The following is a 17,968-nucleotide window of genomic DNA, read 5'->3' as shown; positions in this document are numbered from 1 at the left end:
GCCCAGTCCTGCAGCACCAGTGGCTCCCTCACCTCGCACACAAGTACTGTACTTTGAGGGAGGAAGGAGGAAGAAGAGGGAGTGATGTCAAGGCAGATTTATTGCTAGGCAACAAATAATGCTTCGCTCTTTGGAATCCTGGAGCTTCTTCAAGATCCAAGGGTTGAGGGAATTATTCCCCTGCCGCCACCCTGGACTTTTGTGAAGCCCTGTTGCACACTGCACTGAATCCAATCGCTGCGGTCTTTAGCAGCATATACCCTCTTTAAAATAAATCTAATCTGATGTGTTGGATAAAATAAACCTTCACATGCTCTCTGGGTACATGCGCAAAAATTGAAAAGCAATATATGTAATTAACTGATACAATAGCCTGCATGGACACCCCACTCCAGAATATTGCTTGTGTGTGTACAGATAGGTATTTTATGTGTCCCGTCCCCCCCCCACACACATATAGCATTTATATAATGTTTTATATCTTCAAAGCTTTGTAGAAACATTATCTAGCTAAAATCTCACACTGAAACATAATAAAAATATTTGATACTTGAAAGTACAGTTCTTCTAAGCATCCTGATGGCTTCCAGAGCAAATGTGCTCAATTCACGATGAAGTGAGCTGTAGCTCACGAAAGCTCATGCTCAAATAAATTGGTTAGTCTCTAAGGTGCCACAAGTACTCCTTTTCTTTTTAAGTAAAAAGATGGGTTTTCTTTCTGACTGCCTGGCCTGCAAACTCACTTTGTGATCTGAGAGTCAAGATGCCTGTGTGTTGTCCTCAACTGCAGTGATTCCCCAGGTCACCTTCTGCCCTCAGTTGCAGATAAGCATCCCCAGGACAGAACCCAAGGACAGAATTTGGCCCTGCAATTGGACTTTAGAGCCCAGTCCTATAACCTTTACTCACATCTGTAACCTCTACTCATGAGTACTTGAGTAAGGGAGGCTACTCACAAAAGGGGTTGGAGGGCTGGGCCTGTATGGCCTGATCCAAAATCCATTCAAGTCAATTCAATGAGCTTTGTAACTAGACCCCAAGGCCCCAATCCCACAGCTAACAGGACATGGGCAGAACATTGCACTTGTGTTGTGTAGAAGAGCCCCATTGAAGTGAATTGGACTGTGTTCAAGTATTGCAATCTGCATGCTGTCAGTTGCAGGATTGGGGGCAGATAATCATTCAGATGAAGTGCAACAGGAGTAGAATCATGGCTCAGTAATGCAGATAGGACTTTGAATACCCTTGGGAACCTGATTTTCTGCTGAGTAAAGAAATGCCATTTTTACATAGCTGTTTTCCCAAGTAGAACTGCTCCTTAGAGAGTTCTCAGTAGTGAACCGTTTCTGTACTCTCTCTAGTTTCTTTTCAATAACCAGTTCTACAGGCTCAGGTGTGGTTGAAAGCATTTTTTAATGAAAACTAGACTCATAAAACTTAGTGAAGTGAAAAAACCAGACATGAAATTGAGAACTTTTTCTTTTGAATCTACAGTGGTGGGTAATTATAATTATGCAAGTGGTCCTACCTGGGGCAGAGCTCTGCACTCCCACAGAGCCCCACTGATCTTATTGGGAATCCACACAGGCACAGGGATCCATCCATCATAGCTCATTGGAGGATCAGGGCCTTGGCTTATATAGGCCAGTCACCCCACTATGGTCTATTGTGGGGGACGGGGACGGGGGGGAGTACAACTGCATTTCTATTAAAAACCGAAGTGCCCAGTGTTAAATTTAACAAAGAAGATTTCATCTCGGGTGCAAATGGTTTGTAGAAGCTGTTTTGTGAAAATCAGCGTGGGTTCTTTTAAACTCTATCAGCCTAGAAAGGATCAGTGTGTCCAGATGGGGGTTGTGGTAGATAGCTCACCATGAGCACCCCGTGTGATGCTGTGGCCAAAAGAACTAATGTGATCCTGGGCTGCATAAACAAGGGATCCTCAAGTTAGAGTAGGGAGCTTAGTTTACCCTTAGCAGTAGCATTATTGCTGCTGAAATACAGTTCTAGTGCCCAGTAGCAGGGCATGCACTCCACTACTGCCTTTCCACACCACAGAAACTGGCTCAGACTCTCCTGGTTGTGTATGCGCTGTGCCATTTATTTAAGTTCCCTCCACCAACACATTCACAGTCCCACATCTATTTAGGATATCCTCTGTGCTTTCAGCCTTCTTCTCAGGACCCAAGAGGAGCAGGGGGGTCTCCCTTCCCTAAGACCTCTGTAAAACTGGGCTCAGCTCACCCTGATCCTCCCTCCCTCTGGCACTTCCTTCCTATGCCTCTTTATCAATCTTGAACTGGTTAGCTCACCCAGCCCACTAGCCTGGTTATCTAATTACTGTTAATACCCCAATTAGCTTTCTCTGGGGGAGGGGAAATGGGGTGCACTCTGATCACTTGGACACTGTCACATGCCCACAATTCAAGAAGGAGGTTGATAAATTGGAGGAGGTTCAGAGAAGAGCCATGAGAATGATTAAAGGATTAGAAAATCTGCCTCACAGTGACAGACTCAAGGAGCTCCATCTATTTAGTTTAGCAAAGAGGAGGTTAAGGGGTGACTTAATTACAATCAATAAGTACCATAGGCGCTGACTCTGTGGGTGCTCCAGGGCTCAAGCACCCATGGAAAAAAATAGTGGGTGCTCAGCATGGATCAGCTCCTCGCCCTCTCTCCTGCCACAGATCAGCTGTTCAGTGGCTTGCAGGAGGCACTGGGTGGGAAGGCATGGTGCGAGGGCAGGGTGCGCTTGGGGAGGGGGTGGAATGAGGCAGAAAGAGGTGGGGCGGGGGTGGAGTGGGGGTGGGAGGAGGTGGGGTGGGGGAGGGGCCTTAAGGGAAAGGGTGGAGTGGGGGCAGGGCCTGGGGCAGAGCGGGGGTCGAGCACCCCTTGGGAAATGAGGAAGCCGCTGCCTATGCTAAGTACCTTGTGTTGGGAGTGTTCACCCCACACTTGCCTGGAAAGCGTTAATGTAGGCTGAGAAGGGAGGTAATTAACCCAACAAGCCACAGCTGAGAGGAAGCAGGTGGCTAAGTAGTCCCCTGACTAAGTGAGGGAGTCCAGCTGAGGAGGAATGAGCTGGGCTCGGTTTAGAAAGACAGGAAATGGGAAGCTGGGGGACTGTTGGGAAAGATAGCAGTCACTCTCTGGGAGAAAGGAGGAGTGTTTGGAGGCTGCGGAGACAGGTGCCTACAGTTACTCCCTGAAAGGAAGGAATTAGTAGACTGGCAAACTGATGGGGGGAAGCGGCAGATGGTAAGGAAAGGGCTCAGGGAAAGGCAGTAAGTTCCAGGAGGGAACAGACCTTAGCTACCGACTCGACTCTGGGTTCCCTGAGCTGGAACCTAGAGTAGATAGTGGGTCTGGGGTTTCCCGACCAGCCACTGAGGAAGTGGCACTGTGAGGCAGTGAATGGGGAGATTACCTAGGATGGCTGAAGGAAGACTGATAACCCAGAAGGAGAAAATGTGTATAGCAACCTGATCAGATGGCTGAGTCACAAAGAGACAGCAGCAGCGCGTGGAGCAAGAAAGGGGCTGCACACCGAGAGAGAGGGAGAGACGGAGTGAAACTGCAGGAAGGGGCATCGACCTCGCAAAGCTAATCCCTAGACTGGCCAGGAGGAGGTGCCATCCTAGTAGTGAGTACAGCATCCCATCACATACCTACATGGGGAACTACTATTTAATAATGGGCTGCTCAGTCTAGCACCATCCAATGGCTGGAAGCTGAAGCTAGACAAATTCAGACTGGAAATAGGACAGAGTTTAACAATGAGAGTAATTAACCATTGCAACAATTTATCAAGGGTCATGGTGTATTCTCCATCATTTTCTATAAGATCTGCTCTAGGAATTATGTGGGGGGAGTTCTGTGACCTCTGTTATATGGGAGGTCAGACTAGATGATTACAATGGTCCCTTCTGGTCTTAGAATTTGTTTCTTGGGAAACTTTTAGATTTTAAAAAAAATACAAAGCCGGATAGAGCCAGGCATAAGTGGTGCATGAGTCTTCCGTTTGGGGAGGCTCACAATCAAGTGCCGGAAGCTCCTAGAATCGGTGGGGCCACAGATGCATGGACCGTGGCCCTGTTCCCAAGGCACTTCCCCCTGAGAGCCCCCCTCCCCGGCCGCTCACTCATCTCTGCCCCTTCCCCTGAGGCCCATCGGCCGCTCGCTCCTCTCCATCCCCTCCCTGGAACGAGGGGGTCAGGGGACCATGAGGCCATGACACCATCACTTAGGCAAGTGCCAGGGGATGAGAGAGGTGAAGAGCAGCGAGCGGCAGGTGTGGGGGCCAAAGAGGAAGAGCCTGAGCCGGGGGCGGGGGGGGGGGTGGAGCACAGGCAGGGACACTGTGCAGGCACTGTTGGGTTTCCCGACGTTTATGGAGCTTCACTTCTGGTGCTCCAACTGTGGCGGTGGGCCAGCGCGCCTCTGGAGGGGTGACCTGTGCTGCATCCACAGCATTTCCGTTCACATGACCAGCCTTTTTTGGGCAGGGGCGCTGGAACAATTTATGTAGTGGGGGCGCTGAGAGCTATTGAATCAGACTGTAAACCCTGTATATGATGGAAACCACTTCAAGCCAGGGGGTGCAGACGCACCTTCAGCACTCCTAGTTCCAGCACCTCTGTTTTGGGGGGTAGCTTAGCCTCCCTGGCCTCTTATACGTGCTGTGCATAGTGCCAGCCCCTTACACAGATGTATAGGGGTGGGGGATGGGGACAAGGCTCTTCATCATCCTTTGCTGGCCTGCATAAAACCAAGCAATCCCTGCTCTCAAGGAGGCATAGCTCCTCCCCTACTCTTTGACACCACCCACATTTGAGCACAGGCCAGCAAAGTGGGACCAGCCCACAAGGAGAAGCAGGCTATACCCCAGTAAAGCGTGATGGTAGCAGGCATGCTCCCAGTGGGCGTCCTGTGAGCTCATGGTGGCAGAATGGCTTCTATTGCTCCAAATGGGCAGGGCATGGCAGCTCTGTGTTGCCCAGAGTGCAGTCACAACTGGGGCCACAGTGAACTTACTGCTTATGACAGATTGATAACTCTGTGTGATGGGGTGGTCGCCTCACACTAGCCTAGAGGAAGTTAACAAGGCTGAGAAGGGGCCAGTTAACCAGATAGAGGAGTTAGGTGGCCTGAGTAGCCCCTGGTTGATGATGGAGCCCAGATGACAAGGAACAAGCAGGGCTAGTATAAAGCCAGGAAGTAGGCAGCAGAAGGGGGCTGCAGCAAGGGAGCCTGCAGCCACCCTCTGAATGTTAGAGAATATAGATGCACAGTGGTAAAGTAGAAACCCTGGGGATCCAGGCCCTGAAGACTTTACCCAAAAGGAGGTGGAGCAGAAGCTTGAGAGGGGATGTAGGAAAAGTCTCCAGGGGAAGTAGTCTACAGTCAATCCCTGGGAGAAGGGAGGTGTCTTTGGACTACAAAGTTAAGTAGCCTGCAGTTACTCTCTAGGAGGAGGGAGTATGAGCTAGTATTTCCCCCCAGAGAGGGGGAAGCCAGAAGGAATCCAGGGAAATAGCAGACAGCGTCTGGGAGCAAGCAGACCATAGGTGCTAGACATAGGTCACCTGGACTGGAACCCAGAGTACTTGGTAGGCCCAGGCTCCCCTACCAGCCACTGGGCAAATGGCAGAGACTGGGCAGTGGAGCAGAAGACTGCTGGGGACAGTTGTCCAATGTGACTTAACTACTCTGGAAGGAGAGGACTATAGTGACCTAGCCAGAGGGCCAAACCATGAAGAGCAAGTCACAAAATAGCACTGTGTTGTGTCCCAGAAAGAGAGAGAGCAAGAGGGGCAGTGGTGACAGTGAGTGAGTGACAGAAAGGGGTTTTGGACCTAGAGCAGCCAGGGGGAGACGACGTAGCAGTGAGAAAACCCTGTGACACTCTGGAAACTGAAATCGTGTATCGTCAAAACAAGTACAGTGGGTGATGTGGCAGTGCAAACTCCCCCATGCTGCCCAGCCAATGTGTATCTATCCTGACCTGAATGGCCAGCTCTAGGAGCAAGAAAAAGCAATCCTTTCTCAACTTCTTGTTGGCTTTTTACTGAGACTGCAGTGTTGCCAATCCCAAGTGATCAAAAATCATTAGCTCCCTCCCCCCAAAGTCATGATTGACTTAATAAATCACCAGGTTTAAAAAATAAGTTTTGCATGCTTATTATTTGCCTTCTAGGATTTGAGGTTTTAGGGGTCACATTTTCAAGCTTGTTTCTGCAAGTATGAGATCAGGAAGCTTACTTTATTTTTTAAATGGAAACTGAGACCACATGATCCCAGCAGCTTGGGTTTTAAGAAAAACATCAAGTATTGTGAGATTCGTAATACAGTTACCCGAGCTGGCAACTCTAAGATGCCAACTGTGAAATGGACGAGTCATATGGATGGCAAAGACTTTCAAGTAACACGGACTTAGAAGTGAAAATGAAACAAACCGGGGGGGGGACATACAAATTTAGTGCCTGATCCAAAGTCCATTAAAGTCAATGGAAAGACTCATTGTCAAAGGGAGTTTAGGTCAGACCATTAGTGAACGTGGGTAACAGATAGTATAGGCCTACAGCTGTTGTCCTTTCATACACTGCTCTCATTGCCTTCAGTGGGAGTTACACTGTATTACATTTCATAGGTTTAAACTACACTGCATTTACTTTATAAATAATAGATTCAGACTTTAAGGCCAGAAGGGCCTATCGTGATTATTTAGTCTACATATCACAAGCTACAAGAACCTCACCCATTAATTCCTCTCTGGCTGAGTTTTCAAAATCTGCAAATCTTGGATTTAAAGATTTCAAGTTACAGAGAAGCCACCATTTACTCTAGTTCAAACCAGCAAGTGACCCATGCCCCATGCTGCAGAGGAAAGTGAAAAAACCGCAGGGTCTCTGCCACTCTGATCTGGGGGAAAATTCCTTCCTGACCCCAAATATAGTGATCGGGTAGGCCATGAGCATATCAGCAAAACCCACCTGCCAGACACTTGGGAAAGAATTCTCTGTAGTAACTCAGAGCCTTCCCATTTAGTGTCCCATGTGAAGCCATTGGAGATATTTGCTTTCGGCTTTTTCACAGCCACATCACGTTGGCGGATCATACTCATTCTGAGTTCGACCAATACACCCAGGTTTTTCTCTTCCTCTTTCGCTTCCAACTGGTAAGTGCCCGTTTATAGCAAAAACTCTTGTTGTTAGTCTCTAAGTGTGTGACTTTGCACTATTACATTTCATCCCATTTCTATTATTTCAGTTTTTAAGGTCATCCAGATCTTCTTGTATGATACTCAGATCCTCCTCCATATTTGTCCTTGAGGAACTTCACTGATAACCTCCTCCAGCCTGACAGTTTATCTTTCAGTATGACCTGTTGTAACCTTCCTTTTAATCAGATCCTTACCTACCTTTCAATTCTTGTATTAATCCCATCTTTTCTAATTTAATAAAAATATTTCCCACATGGAACTGTACCAAATGCTTTACTGAAAACTAGGTAGATTAGATCTACTGCATTTCCTTTTTTAGAACATTGGTGATCTTCTCAAAGGAAGAGATCAGGTTGGTATGGCAAAATCTACCTTTTGTAAAACCATTGTGTTTTATGTCAATTACCATTTTCCTCTGTCTTTAATTACTCTGTCTTTCAAGATTTGTTCTAAGATTTTGCATACAGTTGAGGTCAAACTAATAGGTCTGTAGTTTTCCTGACCACTTTTCCTTTCTTGAATATAGATACTATATTTTGTAATTCTTCAGTCATAGGGTATCACCCCAGAGTTTATAGGATTCATTAAAAATCCTTGCTACTAGGCTTGCAATTTCATATGCCAGTTCCTTTAATATTCTTGGATGGACATTATTTGGGCCCCCTGAATTGGTCCCATTATGCTGTTTGAGTTTGGCTTCCACCTTGGACATGGTAATTTCTACTTCCATATTCTTGTTCCCCTAAGCCACCATGCCATTGCCCCTAAGCCATACTTAATTATCTTTCATCTTCACCTGTCCTCAGTGCTCAGTCACACATCTTCTTTCCTTGTTTTCTTTTTATTTATGTAGTTAAAGAGCCTTTTACTATTGGTTTTCATTTCCTTTGCAAAGTCCAGCTCTGCTTGGCTTTTGGCAATTCTCACTTTTCGCCTATACTTCCTTACTTTCAAGAGGTAGCTTTCCTTGCTGATCCTTCCCTTCTTTCATTCCTTGTAGGCTTTCTATTTCTCTTAACCTGTCTGAGATACTTGTTCATCCTGTTTGGTCCACAACCCTCCCCTATGAGTCTTTTCCCCTTGCTTAGGGAATCTTTCATGCCACCATGATATACTGGATAAATAATACCTGTTTTTAGAGTTTGTTATGTAAGGAAAATACATTTGCCAATATATTACAATCTATGAAAAATACATTATGTAGCAAGGTATGTATAAAAAATATCAAGCCCAGTCCTGCATTCTAAAAGTCAGGAAATACAGAAGTCGGCCCACAAATTATACCAATATAAAAAACCAGGTGGGAAACACAAACTTGCATTTGCACAAGAACAAATAGAATTTTGTTTTTAAATATCAGTTTCATTTCATGTTTATTTTTTTAACTGCAAGAAAACATGAAAACAGAATTTATTCAAATAAAGCTAAGGCTTTACAAGGCTCCTACCAGATAACCCATAGGTTGGGGCAGGCTCTCCTCAGTCTAACTCCCAGGACACAGCTTTCTGAGCCCTAACACCTTCTGCCCAGTGAGGGGTACAGAATAAAGCTAAGCTAAATTAATTCACTATAGACAGCTAGATGCAGAAGGGCGGGGACCTCAGCCCGCGAAGGCCACAAGGTTTCACTCTATCCCATGAGCCCAAGGCCCATCTCCAAAATCCCAGGTCTTGGAGCTCTGGGAACTGTTCATTTTATCCTCTTAAGAGCACTGGAAACTGACCACAAGTTGCAATGAATTAAGAACTCAACCCCCAGTACCTTGTTTAGGTACTAAGCACATTCCTACTTAATCCACTGTGGCTTGAAGGTGAAAAGTTCTCTCGTCCACTGCCAATTGATCCATGGGAGAAAAAGATCCTTCCTGACCCCCAAACCAACAATTGGCTTGATCCATAGCATCTGTCAGGCCAGATTCCCATTCCTAGTTCAGGGTGGGTAGCATGGGGCTGCTGGAATGGAGCTGAAAGGGGCTCCCTATGGGCCCCGTTCTAGGTTAAATCCCAGAAGCTGAGGTATGCTGGCCAATTAGCACCCTCTCTCCCAGCTGGCCAGAGTACCAGAGACTCCTATGGGTAGGAGTCTCCCTCTCTTGCTGCTAGGACTGTTTCCTTTCACCACAAGCCCCATTAAATTTCGCCCACCCATTGAGACAGGTTGAGTATTTTTGTGTGTAATGAAAGCCTAATTGAATTTCGCTCCTCTGACTGGATTGAAATCCCAGGCAAAGAACCTGATCCAAAGACCACTGAAGTCAATGGCAGTCTTTCCACAGACTTTGGTGGGATCTGGATCAAACCCATGAATAACTGTTTTCAACAGGATTACTTACACATGGTTGCAGGATCTGGTCCATTATTAATACTTTAAGATAAACTCTCAGAAGACATTACAAGTAATGAAAATGTATACATAGTTTTATATCATTAATTGGTTCATCTAGCTGTCTATAGTGAATTAGTTTAGCTTAGGTTTACTATAAAACTATGTAGACTTACTTGCTTGTAATACCATCTGTAATCTTGTAATACCATCTGAGTTGTTTAAAAAAACATGTTACCTGAATTCTTTATTTTATTCCCTTATTTCTAAGGGAGATTGAAATTAACATGCCCACCCCACCCCACCACTTTTTTTTTTTTTTTTTTTTTTGAAAATTTGCTACTTTATTTGTACTCCAGCTTGATCCAATGTCAGTGCAGCTATGAAAACACCTTGATTGTTAATTGGTACTTGGTACTGAAGAACCAGTAGAGGGAGCACAAAACATTGTTTTTATATTTATATCTTACATAAACTCTCCCTACTTTTTAAAAAATTATTTTCTCATGAACAGGATAATGCTCCAAATCTCATCAATATTAAAACTGTCAAAGTCTTTAGAGGAATATTTTCCCATACTTGATTGTGTCCCTATAAAATTGAGCTTTTTACAGTATTTCCAGTTTCAGATATACATTATTTCCCTCACATTTATGAAACTAATGTCATCAACCTGTCATAAAAAATCTGATAATTAAAGTCTAATAATTGTGGACAATTACTAAAGATGTACAGTATCTATAGTGTGAATTATGTTACATTTTATCATTTTAAAATGTAGAATGAATATACTGCAAAAAAGTATAGAACAATTTAAAATATAATTAGAAATGTGTGCGCATGTATGCTTTATGCAGTGCTTTGTGTAATGTACACACTATAAAATACAATTAATTAAAACTCAGTCAAAGGAAAGTAAGCAAATGCAAAACCATCTTTAAAATATTCATAAACAAAATAAATTGCTATCTACATTCACACAACTAGACATTTTTAAGGTTTCTATGCATCCATTATGCTGTATTAATCTAGAAATTTTTAATTACTAGACAAACCCATGTTGTGTATTAAAGCTTTTATTCCTTAGTAAGACTTTTTTAAAATCACAAAATAGTGTGTAAATATTTAGATAATAGAATTTGTGGAGTGCTGGAAAATACTGAATTATAAAGATTGATTTCTAATATATCACATACTAAACTGTTCTAAAACAGCTGTTTTCTTGCAGACAGTATTTATTTTTTAAATAATTTAAGACAGCATAAGCTTGAACCAAGCATAAGCATTGTAACAAAAGTGCAACTTTTTTCAGCAAATCCTCCCCAAAAGATATTTAACTCAAAATATCATAAACACATTTTCTCCCTACAAAAATAGCATGTCAGACATCATTAATTGGATGTATTAACAACTATTTACATACAGCCATTCTGCAGGCTAGTAAGATTTTTTTGTAACGTTGTTTAAACACAGCGTTTGAGGCAAACAGTAGCAACAGCAGCAGCAAATGCAATCAAACTGACTAACAGACCCAGGATACTTATTCACTCCATCAGACAGTTGTGTCTCACCTCTTACATAACATTCAAGTGAGATTTCTCACAGTGCTACCTTGGCAACAAACTAAAAATATCTAGGCAAGGTCTTGTTTTAAGCCTTATTAATAAAGCTTTATCTGTGTGATTATCTGGCATCTGTACAGTCTCCAGAAAGGGAAATCACGATATTTGGAGACAGAAGGACTGCATGGGACCTTATCCCATATCTTCTAAGCATTTCCAATTAAAAACTGAGATGTTTAATAATTTCCTCCAGTTTTTAATTTGGGATAAAATTAGTTCAGGGTTGTCAGTTATTTATTTTGTTTTTGTAGTTCAGTGCAGAAATGTTTGTTTTATAAAGCAAGGTTATAAAAACTCAGGAAAATACTGAAATTAAATAAGGACAAATGCACTTGCCATACCTCTATACCTTAGCTAAGAAGAAATCATAGCATGGGCCTGATCCTCTATTCCTTGCACATCCAAAACTCTGACTGAAGCCATTAGCAACTCTGGGTACTCAAAGCACTGAAGGACTGGGCTCAACAGTCAATTCATTCATGGTCCATTTCTCAATAAAGTGCAAATGTATGTACCTAAAACTCACCTTCTCTTTCTGTCCCCTCTCCCCCATTCTGACAATGAACCAATCCAAGTCTCTTTAAACAAGTGCAAATTACTAAGTGGAACATATACTACAGAAAAACATTTCAAAATAAGGTGCGACGTTTACTTGAGAGAAAAGCGTATCCTTACTATTTTTTCTTTTTTGTTTTTAAACATATTTATGCATTTATAAAGCCAAACATTAAAAAAATACTGAGTAGCAAATTTAATCCTTAAAGATTCTCAAGCATCTCCACCCTACTTGGAGTCAGATACTGTATGATCTTCATTTGCTTCTATATATTATTATTAATACACATCTCTAGAGAGGCCATAACCATAGTCTGTGGCTCCCAGGGCAACTTTTTTTGCCTACCCACTTTCAGACGTCACTGACACTTTGGGTCAGAAACTGAATCTGACCCTCTGGCTTACAAAACGTTGATTTGAAGCCTATTTCTATTTGCTCCCTTTCGGTAAATGTGGAGACAATTTGTGATTCTCTGTGAAACACAGAAATGCAAAGGATCTTTTTTTACAGCAGCAGAGTTGGGTGGGGGTGAGGGAAGAAACGCAGCAGGAGAGAACACCAAAGAAATGAAACAACCACAACAGAAACATCGTGCAGACCTATTACACTTTCCCCTTAAAAACCACGACGTGGGTGGGTGGGCTGTTTCTGATTGTTGCTGTTCTTATTCATTAGGGTGGGATCCTTCTTCCTCCCTACTCGGGAGCATGGGTGGGCTGACTTCTATGTCCTGTAGCCCAGTTCAGGGGCTTTCCTTTCCGGGCTGCAGAAGATCTTCCGGGGAGGGAAGGTCACTGTCCAGGCTGGGCCCGGTCTCGCAGGCGGCAGCGAAGAGATGGGGCAGGTGCTGCCCAGGGGAGACCAGGTCAAGGGGCAGAAGGGCCGAGGCGGCGGCTGCGTTCGCTTTATCAGCCGGCGCCAGCCCCGAGGACAGGCAGGGGAAGGCGGCGGCGGCCTGGGCCGGGATTCCGGAGTAGAGCAAAGGGATGGGGGCGGCGGCCTGGTACAGATATTTCTCCAGGTTGCTCTTGTCCAGCAGGGGCTGCATGTAGGCCGCGGCCGCGGAGGGGGAGATGAAGTAGAAGGGCAGGCAAAGGGGGGCGGCGGCGGCGGCTGGCTGGCCAAAAGCAGCCGCGCCCCCGCCAAAGGCCATGAGGGAGCTGAGCAGGGCGGCGTCGGGTCTCAGCAGGGCGGCCGCTGCCTGGTGATCCGGGCTCAGCCCGGCGGCGGCGGCGGCGGCAGCAGGGAGGGTGGCGCTGCTGCTGCAATCCAGCCTCAGCCTTTTGGGCGCTGGGGCCTCGTCCGCGGCCGGCTCCTGTTTGATCGTCAGGCCGGGCAGCCCCGCCGCCTGGCCTTTCTCTCGATCCGGCCGGCCCTCGCTCTCCCCCCCATAGCCGCTATCCGTGTCGGTGTCGTTCTCCCCGCCGAGCTCCACGGGCGGGTGAGTCCGCTGGATGACCGGGACGCAGTTAGTCTGAGCCTCCAGCTTTTGCCCGGTGCGATCTTGTGCACAGGAGGAGGAGGAGGAGGAGGATCCTTTGCTCACGGGGACCTGTGGAGTCAACAGCTGGGGGCTGGGTAAGAACTGAGTGGAAACCGCGTGCAGATGGTTTACGAGCTGGGCACATCTCTGCTCTCTGGGAGTCCAGCTCTCAAACCTGGAGAGGTATTGCAAGACTTCTTTGGCGCACGTTTGAAATCCCGAATGGAAAGCATCCAGATCGCACTGAATGGGGGACTTCATAGACCGCTCCCCTGTGATGGAGAATATGGGAGGGGGAATGCAAAGAAAAGTCAGCATAAAACCAGCTGCTCTCACAGGCATGGGGAGTCCCTGCTATTGGGCTTGTCCTTTTTAGTCAAACCAAAGGTAACTTCAGTGATTTCTTAGGGAAGCCTTTCAATCCAGGCTACTTTTCCTCATGGGGCACAAATGCCTATATTTGCTGGGAGTTAACATGGCAATTTGGCTGGTGACATCTCAGTGGACGTCAGCGTTTTGGCCAGATAATACACTAAGCATTTTATTATATTCCTTTCAAAGCACATGAAAAAAAAATCAAAGGCCTGCCCCTATGAATTATAGTACATTAGGAGAGCTCTAATTTAACAACCCTATCTCCTGAGTATATTTATGTGCTGGCATCTTCTGAAACTGACTTACCATTCTGTAAAGCAATTATATTCTGATGCTGTTGCTCCGTTAAGGCTGTTAAAGCTTTCAAGTGTTTCAAAGTTAATTCCAAAACTACAGCTTTCTCCAGATGCCCCAATGTCTGAAAAGTAGGGGGGAAAGGGGATACTTGGTTACTAACGCAATACAATTGCCCATTATATTCTGTGTCCATAACTTCAGGAACCTCCCTTTGAAAGGAGTTTTATATTGAAAGCTTCTGGTTTTACATAAGCATGTTAGAAATGATTGCTGCTTTAAACTGAACCACATATACATACACCTCTGTAGAAAACCTTTACCATCCAACACAAGTCGTACTTTTTCAGCTCTACAGTTCCTGTCCTTAAATTTTTAAGATAATCACAAAGAACATATTGTATAATGCTTCAGACAATGAAATATATATATACCTTACCGTCAATTTCAGATGCTCAGGCAATAAATCTTTTAGCTGAGCAATGCATTCATTAATCCTGTCTCGCCTCTTCTTTTCTATCAATCTATGTGGCAGTTTGTATGTTTCCTAATTAGTAAAATCAGGAAAAGCCAAATATTACATTCACTTAATATGACAATCAAAACAAAAACAATTGTCCACATGTAGTGCAAATTGCAAGGCATGTATAGCCTTCCCTTATATGCTTGTTATCCGGTAGTTATCAGGGGAAGTTAAAAGGAAAGAAACGCGGATGCGGTTATGGGTAAAGCTATGCTATAAAAATCAGTGAACCCCAATTAAGTATTTAGGCAGGTCATGAAGAGCTTCAGAAACTTATTCTTACCTTACTCTCATCTCTTTTCATGCCTCTTTTGGGTTTGCACAAATACAGGGATGGATAGTCCAGTCTGCAAAAATGAAAGAGAGATCCAATGGTAGTATGTCAGTGAGCTACCTATCACTTTCATAAGTGGGAATATATACATACAGAAAGAGAAAAAACATAAGATATGCATATAATATTGTACAGCTCCAAAGATAGTCCCCGACTGCAAAAAAGGAAGCAAGAATCAGACACCATTTAAGAATGACCTATCTTTTCAATGCTTTCTATCAGTTTCTTAAGAAGAAACAAAACACTAGTGATAAGAGACAGAGAGATATATTGCACTGGCTCCTTACCCTATAAAATCCACATGTTCTAGCAACTGCCTGTCTTGCAAACGAGGGATTCCTTCATCCATGTTTGACAACAGCTGATTTTTTGTTGTTGCTTTTGATTGAATCTGTGGGATGCTGAGAGTCTTTGGAGATCTTTGAGCAAAACTGTGCACATGCAGCCTCTGTCTCTCTTGTGCACTAGGGAAAGTGTGAAGCAGTTTGTCTCCCTCCCCTCTCTCTCTCTCTCTTTCTCTCCCACTCATACACTCACAGTCACACACTGTGCTGGTAGTTTGCACTCACTGATCAGTGTTTGGCCACAGGGCACGCGCGTCGCCAGCCAGACCAGCACCCAGCTCACGTGCGGAACGTACCACACAAGCTCCAGACTAGGGGTTTGGGTGGGAGGGAAAGGAGGCGGGGACAGTTGATCCAGGCGACCGGAAAAGAAAAACAACTTTGTCCAGCTATTCATCTTCCAAATGGCAATGCAGTCCGCTGAGGTTTCCTCCTGTAAGGAAGTAAACGCAGCACTCCTGATCATGGTGCATTTAGTGCCTGGGGGTTGGTTGCTCTTCAGTCGAGCCAGTTTATGGACGGAGGGGTGGGAGAGATTTCACATATAGCATAAAGGATGCTGGATTTAAAACCGGAGGCAACGTGGTAGTCCTGTGCAAAAAGCAAAACGCGTTGGGAGGAAAAATCGTAGTGGGGGAGACCTTAGTCTGACAACATGCAATTTGCAAATCAGCTGTCTGGAAAGTGATTAAAATGGTGCGTTCAAAAATGTCGTTTTACTCCTGAGCTACACTGAGATCTGCCAAGTCCCATTTAGGGAATTTAAAGTTTCTCTGGTGCAGAGAGATTATGTTGCCTGTTTATTTCAATGAGTCATTTATAATCCGGAGGGTTTTTGTTTAATCTGTCTCGTGCAGGTGATCCTAAACGGCCTGTAACTCTTAATATTGCCCTTTAGAAAGAACCCTATTTGAGGCTGCCGATTACAGCGAATTGATGTCTGTAGGTGCAAATCAGGAGCGTGCTCTAGTGTTGTTATGACTATCACGCACTGCATCGCTGTCGTAAAGGAGTTGACAGGAGAGAGGGTGACATTGGGAGAGGAGTTACGCTGAAGAGAAATGTAATATTAATCGCTCCCCTGTGAACGTCCATTGCTCTGTGCGTCTGGTGGTACGTGCCTCTCCTGTCCTCCTCCCCTCTCCCAACGCACACACGCTTTCTCTTAGTCTGATAATGAACCCTGGATGTGTGCGCACAGCCCACGTTTGCTACCACTGGCACCTAAAAACCCTCCTCCGCAATCCTGCCTCAAACGGGTACGCGCACAGGGCTAGCAACGTGATCCGACCTGCCGCTGCCACATCACGGCGGTGAGAGCCCTCGCTCTGGAGCTGCTGCTGCAGCCGCTGCCTAGGGAGAAATGCACACGCAGCTGCGGAAGCAGTATTTACCTGCTCCCCAGAGCGAGCCCAATGGAAATGACTCAGTGCGAGTCAAAGTATAGGTGGGAGGAATCTGCGATGCGAGGGACTCCTGCTGCTTGTGGGAACAGCAACCAACCACGGCTGCTAAAACAGCATTATATACTGTCTCCCCACTGATTCCCTGCGGAAATTAGATTGCAAATGAAAATGACCGTAAAGCAGGGGTTGTATTAAATAGACATACATGGGGATGGAGAATAAGAAAGATCTGGGCTCTGGTGGGGTGTTAAGAGCTCCTGCTGGAAGTTAGCAAACGCAGGGGCAGGTTTATTTATTTTCTCCCAGTGGAGCCCAATGGACATCACACACTGTAAATGGCAGTAAATGAGGAGATCTACATATGGATGTCAGTGTTGCCAGCCCTCACAATTTTCTGGGGAGTCTCTGGATAGTTGGGGTTTTTCTTAAAGCCCCAGCTCCCGGAGGCATGTGATTACAATGAGAATCTCACCTTTATTTTAAAAATGACTAAACGTCTAGCTCTCATAATTGCAAGGAAACGCTGGAAAATGTAAACACTAACAGCTCAAGAAGGAGACAGCAAATTAAAAAACTCTATAGTCGTTATATTTTTAAAAATCTCCTGATTTTTAAAGGCATTCTTGTGATTTTGGGAAACTGATTCACGATTTTGGTATGTTTGGCACTGTTACATATACAGTACATGAAGTGTGAATGAGGCTTTAGGAGTGGAAAGGGCTGTAGTGGGGTGTTAGGAGCTCCCAGAGGTGGTGCTAGCCCATTGGGGGCCCTAAGCAGGAATATTTTGGGGGACCTCCCCCACGCACAACACACACATGACCCATTATTGGTATGCTTAGGGCCTTAAGCAATTGCTTAGTCTGCTTATGCCTAGCACTGGCTCTGGGAACTCCTGCTACTAGTGAGAAAAGTAAACGCTGCTGCAGGGGCAGGATTGTTTAATTTCTTCCCAGTGATCCTGATGGAAATTACGTATCGTCAGTGAAAGTCAATCAGGAGATACACCACGCGTAAGGCCCTACCAAATACATGGCCATGAAAAACGCATCACAGACGGTGAAATCTGATGTCCCCCCATGAAATCTGGACTTTTGTGTGTTTTTACCCTATACTATACAGATTTCACAGGGGAGGTCCTGACCCAAAAGGGAGTTGCAGGGGTCACAAGGTTATTTTAGGGCCCCCGGGGTGGGGGGTGTCGCGGTATTGCCACCCTTACTTCTGCGCTGCCTTCAGAGCCGGGTGGCCAGAGAGCGGCGGCTGTTGGCTGAGTGTCCAGCTCTGAAGGCAGCACCCGACCAGCAGCAGCACAGAAGTAAGGGTGTCAATACCATACCATGCCACCTTACTTCTGCTCTGCTGCCTTCAGAGCTGGGCAGCCAGAGTGGCGGCTGCTGACTGAGGGCCCAGCTCTGCAGGCAGCAGCGCAGAAGTAAGGGTGGCAATACCAGACCAGGCCATCCTTACTGCTGCGCTGCCACTGG

The 17,968-nt window shown here is 45.3% G+C and overlaps 1 protein-coding gene across 1 annotated transcript; it reads right to left on the bottom strand.

Annotated features, from left to right (window-relative positions):
* Window positions 1-8,578: 8,578 nt before the first annotated feature.
* Window positions 8,579-16,193, bottom strand: BHLHE41 (basic helix-loop-helix family member e41). Its single transcript, XM_048826247.2, has 5 exons — window positions 15,019-16,193; window positions 14,681-14,744; window positions 14,314-14,421; window positions 13,887-13,998; window positions 8,579-13,477 (listed from the first exon to the last, which is right to left on the bottom strand). The coding sequence occupies exons 1-5, from the start codon at window positions 15,258-15,260 to the stop codon at window positions 12,465-12,467; spliced, it is 1,539 nt and encodes a 512-aa protein (XP_048682204.2). The 5' UTR covers window positions 15,261-16,193; the 3' UTR covers window positions 8,579-12,464.
* Between the last annotated feature and the right edge of the window lie 1,775 nt (window positions 16,194-17,968).

This window comes from Caretta caretta, chromosome 1, assembly GCF_965140235.1.
Source record: "Caretta caretta isolate rCarCar2 chromosome 1, rCarCar1.hap1, whole genome shotgun sequence".
In the NCBI taxonomy this organism is placed as follows: Eukaryota; Metazoa; Chordata; order Testudines; family Cheloniidae; genus Caretta; species Caretta caretta.
This window is presented reverse-complemented; position numbering and strand designations above follow the sequence as displayed.

Coding starts and splice junctions, on each gene's coding strand:
- BHLHE41 (XM_048826247.2), bottom strand. CDS start 15,260: ATGAGTGGGAGAGAAAGAGAGAGAGAGAGAGGGGAGGGAGACAAACTG. Junction 14,745..15,018: donor GAACATGTGGATTTTATAGG/GTAAGGAGCCAG, acceptor TCATTTTTGCAG/ACTGGACTATCCATCCCTGT. Junction 14,422..14,680: donor TGAAAAGAGATGAGAGTAAG/GTAAGAATAAGT, acceptor TTTACTAATTAG/GAAACATACAAACTGCCACA.